Here is a 19,139-nt window from a genome sequence, read left to right on the forward strand (position 1 = left end):
TGTGATGTATGTGTGCCTGTGTGTGACGTGTATGTCTGTGTGTGCACGCGTGTGGACGTGTGAGTATGTGTGTGTGAGTGTGTATGGTATGTGTGTAGGACAAAAGTAGACATTGGGAGTGTTTCTCTCCATCATACTTTTTGAGGGAGACAGGGTCTCTTGTTGAGCCCAGAATTCACTAGTTGAACAACATGACCAGGCCATCCAGCTCCAGGGATCTGTCTGTCTCAGACTCCTGACGCTGGACTTGCCTGCATGCTCAGCTGGACCCATCCTTGTATGTGCATCTGAGGATGGGTCTGGTCCTCACACTTGTACATCAAGCATGCCCTGTTTGTGCCTCGGACTCCACAACCATAGTCCTTTTTGAAGCACAGCATTTTAGAATTTTCACCAATCCCAATTTTCTTCTTTGTTTTCTTTTTTGTCCCCCTCCCCTCTTCTTTGTTTTCCTCTGTTGCCGATGCTATTGAGGTCATGTCCTAGACATCGTTGCCACATACAATGCCGTGAAGCTTTTGTGGCGTTTATGTACTTGATAAATGTAGAAACTGAGGCTCAGAGCCCAGGGCTGCATGCAGAGCATCCTGAATATTCGCTCATTGTTGAGTGCCTTGGAAAGTGCCATCTCTCTGACAACACAGAGCCTGGTGCACTGTGTGAGGTGGGGACAAAGGACAGAGGGTATTAGGGGAAAAAGATCTTGCAGTGTACAGACTGTGCCAGGCCAGATGCCCCTCACTCTGCATATAGGCACCAATGATCTGGGGACCATGGGCCTCTGTAGATGCTGGCCAGGGCAAGATGATAGCATATAGCCGATAGCCTGGCTGTCTAGCAAGCAGCAAACTGCTGGTGACATATTAGCTATTCTTGTGATGGCTCATGGTTGGAATAAATGCCAGCCTCTAAGGTGAGCCTTAGGACTCAGACTTCCACTAAGCAGACCCCCTGGACACCACACACAGCATTTTCCAGCCTCCAGCAGGGCAGTCAGGTCTTCTCTTAATGCTAATTTCTAAGGCTCTGGATGGAAAAGACACTCCCAAAAGAGGGGTTTATGGTTAAGGGTGTTTACATGCAGGTGATGTGGCATAAACGTTGGTGACTGAGAAGCCAGCTTTATGCCGTTGGTATACTGAATACCATACTGGACTTGGCGTGGGCATGAATCTGAGAGATTCATCCAGCTCATGACAAGAAGGAAGACATGACAAACAAGGAAAGGTGCGTGGGGCGGAAGGAAGATTCACCCCCACCCCCTAGAGAGGGGTAGGGCCAGCCGACAAGAACAGAGAATTCTGGCTGGAGGCACCTTTTGTTCCAACTGCAGATTGGGAATAAGAATCAGGCTTCTGAACCTTTTAAGCTTGAGAGGGTGATTTTGTTTTCCTTCTGCATCTTCCTCCCTGGATTGATCTCAAAAACCCTCAGGACCACAGCAGGGCCCAAAGAAAGCCAAAATGGCCTTTGGATTAGAGATGGATATGGACAGGTCATCTCCTCAAAGGAGTGTTAGTTCATCTGTTGCCCTCCCCTCCTCACTCCCCCAACAAAGACTGCATCTGGGGGTGGAGACAGCTCTGGGTTTGGGGGGGGAGCAACCTGGAGACAGCCCCCTCCCGATCTGAATCCTAAGTAGCAGCTTCACAGCAGGACCTGAAGCTAAGCCCAGTGTGGGGGCGGGGTGTGGAGCGAGCCAGCTGCAGGGCTCGTCTTCCGGGAGAGCTCACAGGATGACAGTACCCCACATGTGCGTGGGGTTGGTACTTTTCCAAGGGCTTTTAAATGCATTATCTTGTTGGAGGCTCATTTGAGGCAAGGACTCAGAACAGACTGGAAAACAACTAATTTACTGAGTCCTGAATGGAGAGGAAGCTGAATGCAGCGAGTATTTTTGCTGAATCTCAAACCAAAACAACCTTTTGTTAAAGAACAAACAAATAAACAAAAATGTTGAACACTAATTCACCAGGGAACATCGCCTGAACTGGAGCTTCAGGCAGAGAGTCACAGCAGAAAATTCAACAGGCATTTACTGGGCAGTGAGGGACCTGCTGGGATCAGAGGCCAGGGAGGGGTGGGGATAACAGCATGTCCTTTAGGCAAAGTACAACCTTCCCGGAAGCCCTCCAGCCGGGAATTCACGGGAGATGCTGGCAGGAGGGGCTTGGCGCTTGATGCTCTAGGTGTGGGGCTCTGAGCAGAGGCCCAGAGGGGCAGGCTGGGGTGGAGGAGGGGGATGTGCATGAACAGGATGTCCTCTCTGGAAGGGCCTGGATGAAAAGGTTTGGGAACAGGTGTCTGACGTCAGCAACCTCTGATGAAATCACACTTAGAAGTAAAATGCAGTGTGTATGTTGGGGGTGTCTCCTAATTATCCACAGGTCTCCTGGCCCCCAACATCCTCTGTAGAAATAACTTCCACTTGGTCTCCCTCCCTTTTTGTTCTTTGTGGTTTGTTTTTGTTTTGTTTTGAGGCAGGATTTCCTCTATATAGCCCTGGCAGTCCTGGAACTTGCTCTGTAGACCAGGGTTGCCTCAAACTCAGAGATCTGCCTGCCTCTGCCTCCCAAGTGCTGGGATTAAAGGCGTGCATCATCACAGCCTGGCAATCTGGCTCCTTTAAGAAAAATGTTTGTATGTATTTGTGTGTGTGGTGAAAATATGCATACGAATTCACGTGTCTGTGTGTTGGAAGGCTAAAGATATGTGTGTGCTTGTGTATGTTCACATGTAGATGTCAGAGGTTGATATCTGGTGTCTTTCCTCAGTTGCGCCTTACCTTAATTTGTTAGACAGGGTCTCCAGAATGATTTGCAGGCTGAGCAGCAAGCTCCAAGAATCTTCACGTCTTTATCTCCCAAGTGTTGGGGTTAAAGACACATGCAGCTGTGTCTGGCTTTTCCATGCTTGTCTTCTATCTAAACTCTGGTCTTCATGATTGCAAAGCAAGCACCTTACTGGATGAATTATCTCCCCACCCCTATCTCTTCCATCTCAATGGGCTTCAGAGGCCACCTCAGCACCCCGAAGGGTCAGGTGAGTAAAGACCACTTCCTAAAACACCCGTGTTTTGTAAGGGATTACTCCCCTGCAGCATTCTCTGTGAATAGTCCTGGACCGGCTAAGATCTGGGTAGCAGCAGGTCATTTGCAAAGATGTAGATCTGGCACTGACTTTTCCTTGTTTCCTCTATCCAGTTTGGATCTAACTTTGACTGGATCTGTTTTCTGGGGAATACTGTGTTGGAGGTGCAGCCATACTCAGTGCAGCCATGCTTGGAGGTGGTTGCTATGAAGAGGTGGTGGGATCATGAGGTCGATAGATAATTTTGTCAGCACAGCCTGGGAAGAGGCTTGGTGAAGGATTATGTATACTTTGGGGATGTCTGTAGGCAACTGTCTTAAGTTAAATAAGGGAAGACATAGCCTACTGAGGGCGGTGTCAGTCCCTAAGCAGGGCATCCTGAACTGTGAAGACTTGAGTCACTGAGGTGAACACCAGCATGCATGCACACATGCATTTCTCTCCGCTCTTGACTGCAGGTGTGATCTGACCAGCTACTTCATGTCCTGCTGCCATGACTCTCCACAGTGATGGACTGTAGCCAGGAATTCTAAGCTAAACCCTCTCTCTCCTAAGCTGCTTTTCCTCAGGGTGTTTTAGTCACAGAAGTAGAACTAAGATAGCACTGACTTTGCTGGAGGATTAAGCCACTGAGGAGTTCATGCTGAATCTAGCATGCTGAAACCTGAAGGAAAAAGCAGGTCTTGGTGGACATTTCTTCTCTGCTTCCCAGCTACTATGAGGTAAGCAGCCTCCGTAGCTACCTGTTCCTACCAGTTGCCTTCTGTCACCAATCAATGCCACAATACAAACCACAGATGAAACTCTCTGAAACCATGAGCCAAAACGAACAATTTCCCTTTCTGTTGATTTCCTCGGGGATTTGTCACAGTGTAGGAAAAGCTGATTGATGCCCCTTTGCTGGCACAGAGAGAACTGATTTGGGGGTAGGAGTGGCTTCTTGGGTTTCTGGAACTTGAATGAGGTACCTTCATGGCTGTTGACTATACCCACCTCATACAGCCTACTCCTTCAGGTTCAACATGGAGACTGGCTGACTTTCTCCTGTCTAGCCGAGGTGCCTGTGGCTCTGAGGACAATTCAGACACTGGGTGACTGGGGACACAGGAGTGACCAGAGAAAGCAAACTTGGGTGAAGCACTCCTAGTCATAAAAAGACATGGCTTTGCACCTACCACTGTGCTTCTAAGCAGCTTCAGGCTACTTTTGGTGCTCCTTGAAAGGTCAAAGGTGTCTATTTCTATGTTCCCTTAGCATTGGCAGCATGCACTCCTGACAATGGCCCTGTCCAGGGCTCCTTATGTTACTACAGAGAGAAGGTCTTCCTTCTGTGCTCTCCAAGTCCAGGAGAAGTTGGGCAGCTCCCAGCACGGAGGCTGAAGGCTCTACTCCCTTCTTGAACATGCCAGGGCTCCACTGTGGTGACGACCGCAGCCTAGCTCACCCAGAATCGATCCTTAGAGCTTGGTCACTCCACTCCTTCAGCTCAGGATACCCTGCCTAGGAAATGGTGCCGCCCACGGTAGACTGTGCCTTCCCCATAGCACAGATCTCAATGAAAACAATGCCTTATGCCTAAAGGCAGACACAGTGTGGACTCAACAATCCCTCATTGAGACTCTTCTCAGGTGATTCTAGGTTTTGTCAAGTTGACAGTTAAAATGGACATGATGATGGTCCTGTTGCCTCTGCACACCTTCCTAATGAACTGGGGAGGCCACTGCTGTGCAGCTCTCCAGAGCCTAGGCTGATCTGACTCCAAGGCTGTCCGTCTGCCCCAATAGAGGTCTTCCGACCCTGTGACTTCTACTGATTAGACTCCAGCAGAGCTTGGGGAAGCAGTTGTACCCATAAGCCCTTTGACTGTCTGGAAAGCAGAGCCTTTGGCTCACCCCCAGAAGTCCCAACACTGGGCTGCAGCTGCTCCCCAGCTGGATCCCTACTGCTGTGTCTGCCTTTGTACCCACACAAGGGAGACTCAGTTCCCCAGATGCTCTGTGACCCCTGCTTCCTGTGTCCACATGGGCACGGCTCCCTGGCATGGAGTGAGATGGAGATGGTGCCAGCTGCCCTAGAGAATGAGCCAGACCACCTCGGTGACCCCTCCCTCCTCTGGAGTGTCTCTGGGGGAAGGTGGCGAGAGCTGCCTACTGTAAGCAATTAAGTGGATTAATGACCCATGGAGGCCCTTGCCTCCAGCACGGCCATGCCTCCCCCTGCACGGAAGCCCGCCACTTCCCACTCGTTTGACCACTGCCCACGACAGCTATTAACGGTCAAGCAAGGTTTCTCATATATGGCTGAAATCTAGGAGCTGGCTTTTGACTTTTCCTGCCCACCTGGGGTTATGTACACAGTAGATGATTAATAAACATTTGCAGAATCAGACCCAGAAACAGATACCTTCTTTACAGGGCTGGGTAGAAGTGGAATCCTGGGGGCTTAGACTGAGATTAGTCAGTGAACTGGCCTGACATTCCAGGGCTCACATCCTGCACATCTACAGGCAGGCCCTTGCCTTGCTACCCATTACAGAAAGTGTGGGACGCCCTCCCTACTCACTGGGGCCTACCTCTGATCTCTCAGGCAGCCACAATGGGATGGATGTACTGTGTTAGAAGACAGAGCAGATAGGTTTCATCTAAACTAGAAAATCACTTATCCCCAGATACTATGAGGCCTGCCTGCTGTCCCTTCCCTGTAGCCTAGGGGTGGTGTCACAGACCCCAAACCCTGACTGGGATCCCAGGAATCACAGGTGGTTTCTAAACCAGGCCCTTTGTGTCCTATGACTTCTCTGGTAGGAACTGTGAGATTTGGGTTCAGAGTTGAGGAGAGTCAGGCCCACCTCAATACAAATGGAGTCTCTCAGAAGCCATCCCAGTGTGTGGAGACTCAGAAAACCCAAGCAGAGCCGGCCTGGGCCTGAGGACTGCTGTCCTTTGCCCCAGACTCCATGGCTCTGGGCTGAAAAACAGGTTCAACTAGCCATCTCAGGACCAGAAGAAAGAGCCTGAAGGGCACTGGCTGGAGCCCTTCTGCACCTCAGCCTCAGACAGGCTCTAGGCAAGTTGTAAGACAGACAAACTGAGCAGAGACGAAGGGAGGTTGTGGCCATATTTAATTCAACTTCAAGTGAACTGGGGTGTAGGTGGGGGCCGTGTGGCTCTTCCTGCTTCACAGAATGGGGTCCCTAACACCCAGTCACATCTACTCAGGCATGGGCTGACTGGACACCCCAGGGAGCCCCAGCTAGAGCAAGGGCCTGTATCAAGAAGTGCACTCACCACAGAGGGTGACCTGAGGTGGTTCTAAGGTGACCAAGGTGGAGGACAAGGGAAAGAGCTTGCAGAGAGGCAGACCTATGGGATCTGTGACAATTTTCTCCAGACCCCACCAAACCCCTAAGCTCCTTCTAAGAAAAGAATGGCCTACTCCCACCACCACTGGGTGCAGAAGGAGAAGCCAGGCTCATCTTAAGAGTGAGTTAATCTTTCAGTTGCTTAAAATCAGTCAGTGCAAAGTGAGGTGAGGAACCCTGTGTCACCAGCTGGGAAGTAGTGCTCACACAAGCCTGCGTCTCTTGGAGTCACGCCCCATGTTGTCGCCTTCCTGGGCATCCACCTCACAGTCCAGTGGAGATACCAGGTTCAGCAGTGGGTCCTCAGAGGCACGGCCAAAAAGAGCCAGTAGGAGAGCCACCCCAAAGCCTGTGGCTCGCTCCCCCTGTAGACAGAGGCAGTGGAAAGAGGAACAACCCTGTGTAAGGTTGCTCTTAGGCCTCTAATATCCCCCTTCCCCACACGGAGGTCCTAGGACACAAGGTTGTGCCTTGGGCCTTCCTGCAGACGTCCTGACATGCTCGGGGCCAAGAGAGGAACTGGGTGGTGGGCACAGCCTAACTAATAGCCACAGCTTAGGGTGGAGTCGCTAGACCTCCTATTAAGCATAGGCTAGCTGGCTGTGGACAGCACAAGCAGTCACTGTTTCCAGGGATGAGGAGGTCAGGGGTCAGGAGGACCACAGCTGACTGGAGACTAGGCCACAAATAATCCGACACAGAACACAGAACCTTTCTGATGAACTCAGCAGCAGCTCTGAGCCAGAGGAGCTTTGCAGGAACAGGACAGGCGGGGAGGAGGGAGTGGCCCAGGCCATGAGGAGGAAATGACGACGTGTCTGGAGGGAATGGGCCCCTTGCCTTGAGGAGCAGCCCTGAGGCACTCACAGCATGCACTGGAGCAGCGATGTCCAGGTGGACCCAGACCCCAGGCCAGTCAAATCCAACGTGTGAGGCAATGAAGAGGCCGGCACAAGAGCTGGGGCTGTTGTCTCGGTCCTGAGGACAAGAGGCCATTTTGGTGACATCCTTCTCCTAACAGTGGGAGGAGTCTGGATGGTTCTCTCTAACCTATCCTTATCCCTCATCCACACACACGGAAGTTATCTGCTGAACCAGATGGCTGAAGAGGGCGCTGACCTAGAACAAGGCATCCCCCGCCCCCGCCCCCAAGGAGCAGTACAAAGGAGCTGAAGGGACAAATATGTCGGCCCCTGCTGCGGGGTCTGCTCAGCGAGCATGCTCAGTGATCGGACACTACACTACGGTGCTTGGGAGCACCGCTCTTCTCGCTCACATACGCCTTAGGGCCACGATTGTGCCCCTCAGTGCAGGCCCCACACCTACCGCCACCGAGTTCTTCATGTCAGCCACAGCCGAGGTGAACTCGCTGAAGTGCAGCTCTGGGCAGTAGACTAGCGGGTGGACCAGGTCCCCGCACTTCCGGCCGGCCTTCACACAGGCCGCCTCCCACTCGGCGCTGTTGGTGAGCACGGCTGCATGGTACTTCCCTGTGGCAATGCCCTAGGCAAAGGACACGAGGGAAGCAACCATACCGGCAAGACCGCAGAGAACGCATGGGCGAGAGCAGAGCAGTCAGAAAATACAGGGAGGGAGAGGGCGAGGAGGGGAGAGAGGAGCCGTGGACAAGTGGGCGGGGCACGGGTTCCGATCCAACAGCAAGAGGGGGTGCTACCTGCCTCCAGACTTCTGGGGGGTGGGGGGGCTGCAGCCAGGGATGAAGTGCGGTACTCACTTGTGCCCCTGTCAGGGTGGCCATGTCCACGATGATGTCAGCCCCCAGGTCTTTGCAAGCATAAGACACCCCGTCTGCTAGCACTAGCCTGCCCTCGGCGTCCGTGTTGTTGATCTCCACAGTCCTGGGGGAGGCACAGACCCGAAGTCAGGAATGCAGCTCCAACTGAGCACTCCAACTGAATGAGCTCTCTTTGGTACTGGGGAGCGCAGTTTCTGCAGCTCCTTCGTCTCCATGACACGTGCCCTCCCGAGGACTATGGGATACCTCATCCCTTAGGAGGTATCACTGGTGGGAGGCAGGGCGGGATTCTACCACATCCTTGGTTAGGACCAGGCCAACCTGGCCTGGCTCTGGGAAGAAGCAACAGTGTAAGACATGAGAGGGAGGCCTTACTTTCCCGAATACAGAAGATGAATGTCATCCGGCCTGGTGGCATTGGGTCCCACGGCATTCTCAGCCAAGCAGAACACAGCGTGGAGGTTATCTTTGAAACCCTGAGAGAAGAAGCAGGTGAGAGGTCCCATTATAGTCTGGAAACTCTGGAGGGTGTGAAGGAGAAGGCAGAGAGCACCAGGTGCTCTTAGACCTGCAGAGTCAAGAGGATGGCTGGATGTCAATGCCTTTGGATATCCCAGTTAACTAGGGGAGATCAGAGGCTTGTGTGTGTATGTCTGTGTGTGTGTATGCGCACGTGTGCATGTGTGTAGTAGGATACTTCCACAGCTAGGGGCTCTCCTTCTGCCACTGGCTGTGCCTCCTGTAGATCCAACACCCCCTCAGGCCCATGACTGGGTACCCCAGCACCAGCTGGAGGGGAGTCCGGAACTGACCTGCTAAGCATTTCCTTACCAGCCATGTCTCAGCTACCAGAGCAACAGCAGGAGTAAAGACGGCTCCAAACACGTGCAGCCATGGCTGCTTCCTTCAGAGACCCTTCAGCAAGCACCCTAAGTTAGCCCTTCCTACCAAACAAGCCCTGCCAAGCTCCAGTGCGTTGTGTGTGTGTGTGTGTGTGTGTGTGTGTGCACACACGCACAGTCCTGAGGGAGGAGTCAAGCACAGCCAGAGGGAGAGAAACCACAACTTGTGCCCTCACCTGCTTGATGGCGGCCCTGAAGGCTCCCAGGATGGCTGCGGCACCCCCACAGTCTCGTTTCATCCCTGGCATAGTTGTCTGCAGTGACACAGAAGGAGCGGAAGAAAGAGTCTAAGCCACATAAGCCACGTGAGCACCGAGCACGGCTGACAGCCCTAAGGCTCCAACCCGCATGCACACCAGTGCCCTGCAGGGCTCCCTGGGCACCCGTACAGTTCATGAAACTCACTGGCCAAAGGCGGTTGTTCTACCAAAGCAAGAGGAAGTAACAGCAGAAATGGCGGATACGACTCTTGTTTGTAGAGCGGCGGGACTATCAAGCAATAGGTACTATGGTAGACGGAGACCAGGAAGCTACCAGACTCACCATGACTGGGGTCTCTCACAGAGCCCTGGAGCCCAGGCCAGCTTAGGAGTCTACGCTCAGGGCCTCTGCCCTCCTCTCCACCCCGACTCAACAGAAGCCAAGGCTCACGTGGGCTCACTCAGCCAGCGCCTCGAGAGGCTTGGTTAGGCTTCCCAGTGGCAATCAGAACGATGGCGTCCTCCTCATATGTGGGACCCAGGAGGTGAAGTATGTGCGAAAAAGCCACTCTGCCTGGGTTTTACACTTACCACAGGTTCCTGCTGTGTCTCTGAGGAGGGACAGAGGGTAACCCCAGGCCCGTGCCTATCCCGTTTTCCCTAAGCACAGGCTGCCAGCCTGTGTGTGGCTCTGGCTTCTAGCAGTTAAGTCCAGCTACAGTCAGACACAACAGTGTGCTGATGGCCTCACCCTTGGTCTATCTCCAGTCGCAGCGAGGGTACAATCTACAGAGGATCCTGTCCACTTCTCCTCCAAAGAAGAGCCCTGTACCCTAGCCCCTCCAGTTTCTAACCTTGCAGCCCCTGCCACAAGACGCTCCCACTCATTCCAGCCTGTCTTCAGTCTACTCCTGCAGCGACCACTTGAAGACACCTTCCCTGGTCTTCATTTGTCCGTCCCTGTTCATTTGTCCATCCCTGTAGCTTTCCTGGGGAGGCCCAGCCCTGTGTCAGCCCCTCTCCCTGCCTACCAGTTCCTATCTGGCTGTAGAAAGCATACCTTGCTTATCCCTTCCGCCACTGACAACTATCCATCAGTAGGGGGCATCTCTAGTCTACTGCGTGCAGCCGAAGCCCCCTGCCTCTAATGCAAAAGCCACCTCCGCTATTATGCTGTGAAGTGTTTACGTTGTATAGGCTTTCAACTCAAACTGACAGGTTTGTATTTTAAATAAAAACAAGTCCTCAGAAATAAGAATCTGGGCTTGAAATGTACAGTCATTTTTGGAGACCCCATTGTATCACTCGGGCCTTGAATTTTAGCTGACAGTATTTCTGGATGCAGGAGGGGCTGCTTTTCTAATAACATCCACTGAAAAGCTTCCATCTCGAATGACTGAAAAGAAGCCATCTTTCTGACCTAATCGGAGAGAACACACAGGCCTGCTGAAATGAAGAAATGGGGCCCCAGGCCTAGCAGAGAGCCATTTCGAAATGACCCACCCAGAAAATGCCTTTGACAGCTGTTCATGGAACATGGTGTACCTTTGCACAGGTGTCACCTCCCAAGCAAAGTGCCAAGCTCAGCTGCTTACGTGAGGTCTCCTGACTCCCCGTGTCGCTTCTGTCATTATAAAGGGAAAGGTTTTCAACGCTGAGGTGCCATCTGCCCTGGTCACGCTGACACAGGCACAAAAGGCAGAGCTACTGCAAGTGTCAAAGCTCTGGTCCTGTGGAGGCTGCAGCCTCGCAGTGAGCCAAGAACCACTGGGTCCTTCTTTGTGCACTCCTGGGAAATCAAGTCACGGTGACCTCACTTGGAGAAGCCCCTCCATGAAGCAGTAATGCTAAGTTTGAAATTTTTAAAGTTTAAAAATCCTCCTGGAGCTGGAGAGATGGCTCAGAGGCCAAGGACACTTGCTGAGTGGCCCGAGTTCAGTTCCCAGCACCCCTGGACTACCTCACAACCATCCACAGCATGTGCTCACATACTTGCAGGCAGAACACATAAAATAAAATTAAAACAGAATCCCACTGGAGTGTGAGTCACTGTCCCTATTGTAAGAGGGACATACCTCTGCTGCCTCTTCCAGGTCACTGGGAGCACAGGGCAGCCAAGAGAGTGACAGACCCAGACAGCCACTGCCTGAGGCAGAAGCAAGAGACAGTTTCTAGATGAGGCACGGACACGGTAATAACAGGGCAAGCCTCCCTGGGAGAACACAGGGCAGCAAGCATCACCAGCACTAAGGTGAGCGAGCTCTCCAGCACAAAGAAGAACTCTGAGAAACTTGTGCAGCATCTTGTCAGCCTCCCCAGGCTCCAGGGCTTCTCTGATGAGCTAATGATGACAAAGGAATGTGAGGTTTCTGGTATGAGGAAGTGCACCACATTACTGCTTATGCATGGCTGTGTGTGAGGATAGCCTCCAGGAGATCCACCCATCACAGAACAAAACAGACACTCGAGGCTCAGGGTAGCTCACTTACCTACTGCTTTGGGCTCCATATCAGAACAATCATTCAAAGAACACTGATGTACCCACTTGAAAATGCTACACAGGGGCAAGACTGCAAACTGGGGCATCTATGCTTCAACCTCCCGACAGGAGTGTGAGACTCTGTAAATCTTTGAGGGTGGCGTCAGAGGCACGTTGACACACGGATATGTGAACGCTATCAGAATGATCTCAGAGATGGCCAGCACTGGGACTAGTCTAGAAAGTGAACTGGGTTGGGTTTTTTGTTTGTTTTGTTGTTGTTTTCCCCAGGAGCCTCTGGTATTGGTTGCCTAGGGTGACAGGAACCCCTCAGAGTTAAAGGGATGGTGGGCTGGGGTTGTGGGTAGGAACAGAACAACCCTGGTTCTCACGTATACCCAACACAGACATGAACAGAAGGCTGGGTAGGGCTGAATTCACAGGATGAGAGACCCAGGCAAACTTCCTTAATGCCATAATCCATCAGCAATTTAGCAGAGACAGAGATGGACACTTATTTTGTGGGTCTTTTCCCTATTAAAACACATTAATGAGATTTGAAGTGTTAATATGCTGCCGCTCTCTCTATTTGGATTGGAATATTTTTCTTTTCTAAATTTTCAACTGGCAAGATAATGTGTGTGGAATTCAATAAAAGAGAATATTTGCTATTGGGGTTATTTTTAAACTTGTATTATTAGTTCCATTTCCTGAGTAGTCCTGGAAATACTTGGGTTGGGTAGAAGAGGAGGGATTTTAAATAAAACAATCGCCCACTCCTAATACTAAATGCACTAGGTACTCGAACACGCCAGTCTGAATTGCATCCCGAAGCCCATGTCTCACCTTCCCTTTGATGCTAAGGCCACCGGTGTCATAGACGATGCCCTTGCCCACCCAGGCAATGGTCTGCGTGGCCCCATCAGGGGTGTGGCTGAGGACGGCCAGAGCAGGTGGGTGGAGGGCAGCTTTGCCAACCCCGTAGATTCCTATATAGGGAAAAGGAAGAAGCGAGGTGCCTGTGGTACCGGCGGGGACTTCCAGAGGCCCTGTAGGTGCTGGTGCTGGCACTAGCTGGCCCATACTGTTCTTGCAGGGAAACCCCAGATGGATCTCCCTTCCCACTCCTGCTACGGCCAGTATAGGATGGGAGAATTCAGATCCATGCCAACATCTAAGACTGCAAAGAACTGTTAGGCAAGACAACTCGCTGAGGAGAAAAAACATTGTATGACACCTAGGGGGAATAAAAGAGGACTTACCGTGGACGATGCTTCAAGCCCTTCCTGCCCACCTGGGTCCCCTACCCTGAGCTGGGAGCCTTCCTCCTCCTGCAGCTCCCACCACCTCCCTCCCTCTTTCCTTACATGCTCCATCTGCCCAAAGAAAGAGGGGCCTGCCTGAGCACAGAGGCTATGCATCAAGGTGCCCCGCCCATCTACGAGGAAGGCCAAAATGGCTGTCTGACAAACTCCTACTCATCCTACCCACCGTGACTGCCACCTCCTCAGAGAAACCCCCAAACAAAAATGGCCGCTGCAAACGGCATAGTTTTCTGGTTCATGTGTGGGGGTTGGCATGGCTCCGACAGCTGGCCCCAGGGATATGACTGATGGGCATTCCCATCCTGTGATTCTCTTTCCCTTAGCTGAAGTGGTCCTAGGGTCTTGACTCTAACAGGACTTAGCACAAGTGACAACACCTTCTGAAGACTAGGTGAACATCTTGCTTGGTCATGCTTCTCAACTCTTACTCTGAGATAGACATTGGCCAACTGTGAGTTGTCTTCTGGAGAGGACCCAATGAGGGGGCACAGTCTGACCAGCATTAACCCTAACCCCAACCCCAAGGCCAGACGGCAGCATACAAGAGCTTCTTCCTAGAGTCTTCACATGGCTGTGGCAGAAGAAATCCCAAGTCAGCAGAGAGGTGTGACCATGAGTGCTGCTGCCTGAGCTCGGGACCTTGGAAGGGACTTGTTTCATAATCACCAACAACTGTAGCAGTGACCTTTGCCTGCTTAGTCTAAAAGCACCTCGAGACAGCCCAGCTTTCCCCGATAATTGCTAGGTATGTAGAGATCAGGGAAAGAGATAGCTTTAAGAGAGACATGTAGGCCAGGACAACCCTCATTGCATGACTGTCACAGGAAATACGTTCTTTATGAGAACACTATCCATTGGGACCCTGAAAATGTCCATGGACTTGTGTAATCGAGGAACAGAAGGCCTCACTGAGCTGGCTCTGAGCAAGGGCACGGGAGGCAGGAGACAGAAGACAGGAAGGACGTGGGTCTAGTGACTCCCAGGGTCAGCATCAGAACCTGGAAGGCTGCCCCTGCCTCCCCCAGGGATGCTCTGTCTCTCGAGCTCCGGTCTTGGTCTGGGACCCAGGCTGATTCTACTCCCTTCAGGTCCCCAGCAGGATGAGCATGGGGACCCTGTGCCAAATGCTCCCAATGCTACCCTGGCAACCCAGGTTCCCCCAGCCTCTCCTGGACAGTGACAGCTGTGGAAAGGGGCAGCTCTACGTACCTCCAAATCCTTTGGCCTTCAGCTGTTCATCGCGGATGATGGTGGGGGTGATCCCCAGCTCCTTTCCAACTTGGCTAATCTCCTGGACATATTCATGGAAAAAATAACAACCCGAGACACGTGAAAAAGGCTTGACTCAAGGCGAGGCTGGGCTTCACGCCAAAGATGAGTCTATCCATGGCTTCATGGTGGGAAAGGAACCACCTTGGAAGCTAGTGGTTGTGCCTCTCCTGATTAAGCCCAGGGGGGAAGACTGGCCCTGCACACAGCTTCCTGCAGCTGGTCTCGGGCGTACAGATGATCTCAGTGAGGCTCTATCCTACCCACGCCCTCAGCAGAGGATGCTGACCTACTGAAGCAAGATGGACACCAGGATTTGATGAAAACAGCCAGACTTAAGGCTTTCTTGCCCTGTCTTTGTGACCTGAAGACCATCCCACCTAAGCTTAGCAGGATAAGGCCACGAACCTCGAGGAAGATGTCTGTGTTCATCTCATTGCATGGCGTATCCACAATGCGAGCAGCTAGTCGGACACCTTCTGTGGCGTTGGTCAAACACTAGGGAAGGAGACAAGGTTCATCACTGTGGCCCACAGGCAGGGTGGGAAGAGATGTCCTCTTCCCATCCCAGTCAGTTCCCCGAGGACCACAGATATCAAAGATGTCTCTAGAAGACTGCTTCAGGCTGTCCACAGGTATGGTATGGAAGGAAAAGGTGGGAGCAGATGCTTTGGGGATCCCTCTAAACATCACCCTACAATGTTCAGAAGGTGTTTTCTATGAGTCCTCTGGAGGAACAGAGGTCTGTCGCCCTGTCCTCCTTGTCACTGAATGGTCTACTATGGCATTGCTGTAGAAGGAATGGAACCATGTTCTGTCTTAGAGAACTCATTAGCCTCAGAGGACCCAGAAGACAGGAGCTTGAGACAACAGACCCTACCAGACTCCTAGCTCTGTGCCAAGGACAACTCAGGGATCGCCCCATAGGGTCTGTAGATGCTCTATGTATCCAGGGACGGGTGGCTCCATGTCTCTGCAGAGCCACCCCAGCCCTAGACCCCTGCCCGCCCATCTTTCTCTGCCACAGGGCCTTCCTCCTAGCTGACTTGAGCATACCTCCACCTCCATTCAATGCCATCGTGTACCCAAAGGCTCAGAAGCCAGGGATAACGGGCTACGTCAGTGCCTCTGTGCTGGCCGGAAGAAACAGATATTAAGGGTCTTGCGGGGGCGCAGGGCTTTAGCTCGCAGTTCATCATCACCTCCCCCGGACTCGTATGTCAGGAGGGCAGGAACAGGTCGATTCTGCCAGCCGGCCACCGCCCCCGCTGTCTGACCATCACAAGAGCGGCTGCCTGTCCCAGGTAATTAAACCTCGAAGGCTCCGCATAGAGACCCGGGAGCTGACAGCTCAGATATGAGCTGTGCTTGTGAGCCCCTGCCACCTGTCAGCAGTCGGTGGCCTGCGTGGGATGTGTGTCGGGCTGAGGAGCAGCCTCAAGGGAGGCAGTCTAACCCCGCAGACCCTCCACAGAGTTCTCACTAGGCAATGAATGAGAGTGAAGTACATCTCAACCTTGGTTTCACTGACAAGAGAAGCAATATCCATTCGCTTCCTCCGTACGTGTTTATGTACGGCCTGCTACAAGGCAGGCAACCTGACAGACTCTCCGATCACTGGGAGAGTGTCAGAAGAGACGAGGACGAAGCAACTGGTTCAAAACAGGACCCAGAGCTCTAGGGGTGGGGGTCGTGGGGATACCCTGATAAAGGAAAGGAGAGGCACTTATCACCACGGAGTGCCCAGACGTGAGCATGCCTGGCTAGCTGAAGAATGCTGGGAATCATGGCGGGATGATAGAAAGCCATGCAGAAGGGATGGGAGTGGCCAGGGCTAGTGGGAAGCAGGAAGAAGGGAGGGCTATCTCAGGCTTCCAAGCTGGGATCTGGCAGGTGAGCCGGAAGCCCAGAAGGGAGCACCTAGAATTAGCACACAGACATGGTCTTCAGTGTCCACTGCCAGATGGGGTCCACAGGTAGTGGAAACCTTCCAGAGGGTTTGGGAAGAGAACATAAGAGGCTGAAGGCCAGGTGGGGCAAGGGCATGCTCCAAGCAGGGATGGACACATCATGGCCCTTAGAAACAGAGAAGGGGCCCAAACCAGGTCTGGGTGGGCTGGAAGAGAAAGAGGGTTAAAATAAGCAAAGCAACTAGACTGTTTTCAAGAACACAGAGAGCTGACACAAGATGGCAGACCTGGAGGACCGCCCCTTTTTAACTCTACCAAGGAGATAGAGGACAAAACCCGCAAGTGGGGGGCTTGCCTGAGGCTCAAGTGACAGCCTTCCTGAAGGGGCAAGCTGGTCTCTGGCTGCTGGGTGGAAGTGAGGTCAAGGCAGAAGGTCAGGCGCCTCCTTTGACTGACAGGCTAGCAATGGTTTCCAGCCTTCACAGGTTTCCTCTGAGGCTCCAGTGAGACAATACACACAAAAGTGTTCCCACCTAACACACAAAAGTGCTCCCACCTAACACACAAAAGTGCTCCCACCTAATACACAAAAGTGCTCCCACCTAACACACAAAGGTGCTCCTCAACTAACACACAAAAGTGCTCCACCTAACACACAAAAGTGCTCCCACCTAACACACAAGTGCTCCCACCTAACACACAAAAGTGCTCCCCACCTAATACACAAAAGTGCTCCTCACCTAACACACAAAAGTGCTCCCACCTAACACACAAAAGTGCTCCCCACCTAAGGGGACAACCGTGCATAATCAAATCACAACTGCGCTGAACACACGAGACCCGAAAATACAACACAACAGGACCCTTTTTTGGGATCCTCGAAAAGCACTGTAACCCTTCCCTGAGGATGAGAAGGGGAGAGCTCGCCACCTGAGTTCCCAGGAGGCAGTGTTCCCTCTAGACACCCACTTGCAAGGTGGACACTTCCACTGGGCCATTGTCTTGTCCCACTAGGAAGAATTCCACCACGACCGTCCTCTTTTCTGCGCGCCGGGATGCCCCTGAGCGGTGTGTGAACAGTGGGAAGGCCCGCGCCAGGGCACAGGCAGAGGCAAAAACCTCAGGCTGCTCGCAGACCATCTGTAGTGAGAGAGAAGTAAGGTGGGGCTGAAGCTACAAAAGGATGCCACCAGGACTCTCCCCATATCAGCTCTACAGTGGATAAACCCAGAGGTCGGTGTCCCACAGTAACCTGAGGCTGCGTGAGAAAAATGTCTGCCACCAGATGTTGTCCGCTCTTTCCCAGACAGATGAGCAGGGCACAGACATATAAGCCCAGGCCTCAATAAATCTAGGCTGGCATCTCTGATTTGTCACGCAAACTGATCTGGTGTAAATCACTTGGTGGTTGAAGGGTTAGAATGGGAAACCACATGGGCCAGCCTGCTCTGCTTGAGGCGGGCCGTGACTGAGGTACACTGAAGGGCCCAGCACTCACCAGGATGCACCGGTGGGTTCCAGGAGGCAGGCAGGTTCTCACAAGCCTGGTGATGAAGTGGGCCGCGGAAGGGCTGTTATGCCTGCTCACCCTGGAAGGCAGAGCTGCCACTGTGGCGCAGTTCAGGTAGAGGGGACAGCTGTCTGTGGGGTTGGGGTTGAGCGTGGCTAGAGCTGCCTGCCAGAGCTAGATTAGAAAGGAGACATGAGACAGACCGGGCTTCAAAACGCGTGCTGTGTGGCTAGAGATGCCCTGCTGGCCACGCCTGCTTGTCTCAGGCATCCCAACCACCACCAGGCAGCTGGGTGGCTCTCTGGCACCCTACCACCCTCGTGGGACTGCGCCTCGCGCGGGCAAGGCCTGTCTGGGGACCCTCTGCTTCAAACACTTGGAGGCTCGGCTCCCGGCCAGTTTCCATGGACGTGGGTCTCGAGGCCGGAGGCCACGCGGAAAGCCGCCACTGGGCCTTCTGTAAGGCCGGGCCCGGAGGCGCGGAAGCAGGTGGCTCGGCCCAGGCAGGCCAGCGACACAGGCTCGGCCTCGCTGCAGCCCACGCCTTCGGGACAGACGGTCAGGCCTGTCGCGGGCCTGCTCCCTGGGCCTGGCGGGGCGCGCGGGCGAGGCGGGGCCTGTGTCCCAGGGCCTGGGCTTAGCGGGCGCATGGCGGCCGCGGCCCGCTCACCTCCTCGGTGACCCGGGGCTGCAGCTTCCCGCGGACGTGGCTCCAGGGCACGCGGTGCAGGTGTTGCAGCTGGCCCAAGAGCAGCAGGGGCCGGCTCTGGGGGTCTGCGTCCCCGGCGCTCGCCTGGAACTGCAGCCCCACGCTCGCCATCTTCCCCCCCGCGACCCCAGCCGGGCCGCCCAGCACCCTGCGCCCTGCTCCGGCCCGGCTCGGCGCCGCCCCGGCCCGCCCGGCCTCGGCGCTCCGCCTTCCCCGCCGCCTCCGGGCCGCGCCGCCCTGCAGGGCCCACCCGGGGCGCGAGGGGGCGCCGGCGGAGGCGGGGCGCGGGCCGCGGTGCACCTTCCGGGCCTCCGTTGGGGGAGAGTGGCGCGCGAGCCCCTGGAACCGCTCCAGCTCCGGCTGCTACCCTGGCCCGCCTTCCAGTAGATTCCTGGACACGATGAAGCCTCACTTGCCAGGGACTGCCGTGGCTACTGGGCCGGACAATTAGGCACTCAGATCCCCCCTTTAGTCAGCGTAGGCCGCCTCCTTGGCCTAACACTCGCCAGAAAGGTCACCATTCAGCAGTGGGAGCAAGCAGCCTCTGCCCTTTGTCACCTGTGTTGGAAAGGAAAAGACAGCAGTGTGGGGAACTTATAGGAAGTCATTTGAAAGGAGTCAGCTGTTA

General features: G+C 53.7%; 1 protein-coding gene across 2 annotated transcripts; it reads right to left on the reverse strand.

Moving 5' to 3' along the window:
* Positions 1-6,193: 6,193 nt before the first annotated feature.
* Npepl1 (aminopeptidase like 1) lies at positions 6,194-18,693 on the reverse strand. Of its 2 annotated transcripts, none has more exons than XM_028769633.1 (12): positions 18,473-18,693; positions 17,791-17,976; positions 17,262-17,432; positions 14,791-14,880; positions 14,323-14,404; positions 12,635-12,777; positions 9,286-9,363; positions 8,583-8,683; positions 8,187-8,310; positions 7,778-7,954; positions 7,319-7,429; positions 6,194-6,816 (listed from the first exon to the last, which is right to left on the reverse strand). In XM_028769633.1, exons 1-12 carry the CDS (start codon positions 18,620-18,622, stop codon positions 6,655-6,657), a joined length of 1,575 nt encoding a protein of 524 aa, XP_028625466.1. In that variant the 5' UTR covers positions 18,623-18,693; the 3' UTR covers positions 6,194-6,654. The 2 variants fall into 2 exon arrangements, with proteins under 2 accessions (XP_028625466.1, XP_028625465.1); XM_028769632.1 differs by having other exon boundaries at positions 7,292-7,429.
* Between the last annotated feature and the right edge of the window lie 446 nt (positions 18,694-19,139).

The sequence above is a fragment of the Grammomys surdaster genome, unplaced genomic scaffold (assembly GCF_004785775.1).
Source record: "Grammomys surdaster isolate TR1022 unplaced genomic scaffold, NIH_TR_1.0 193, whole genome shotgun sequence".
Taxonomy (NCBI): domain Eukaryota; kingdom Metazoa; phylum Chordata; class Mammalia; order Rodentia; family Muridae; genus Grammomys; species Grammomys surdaster.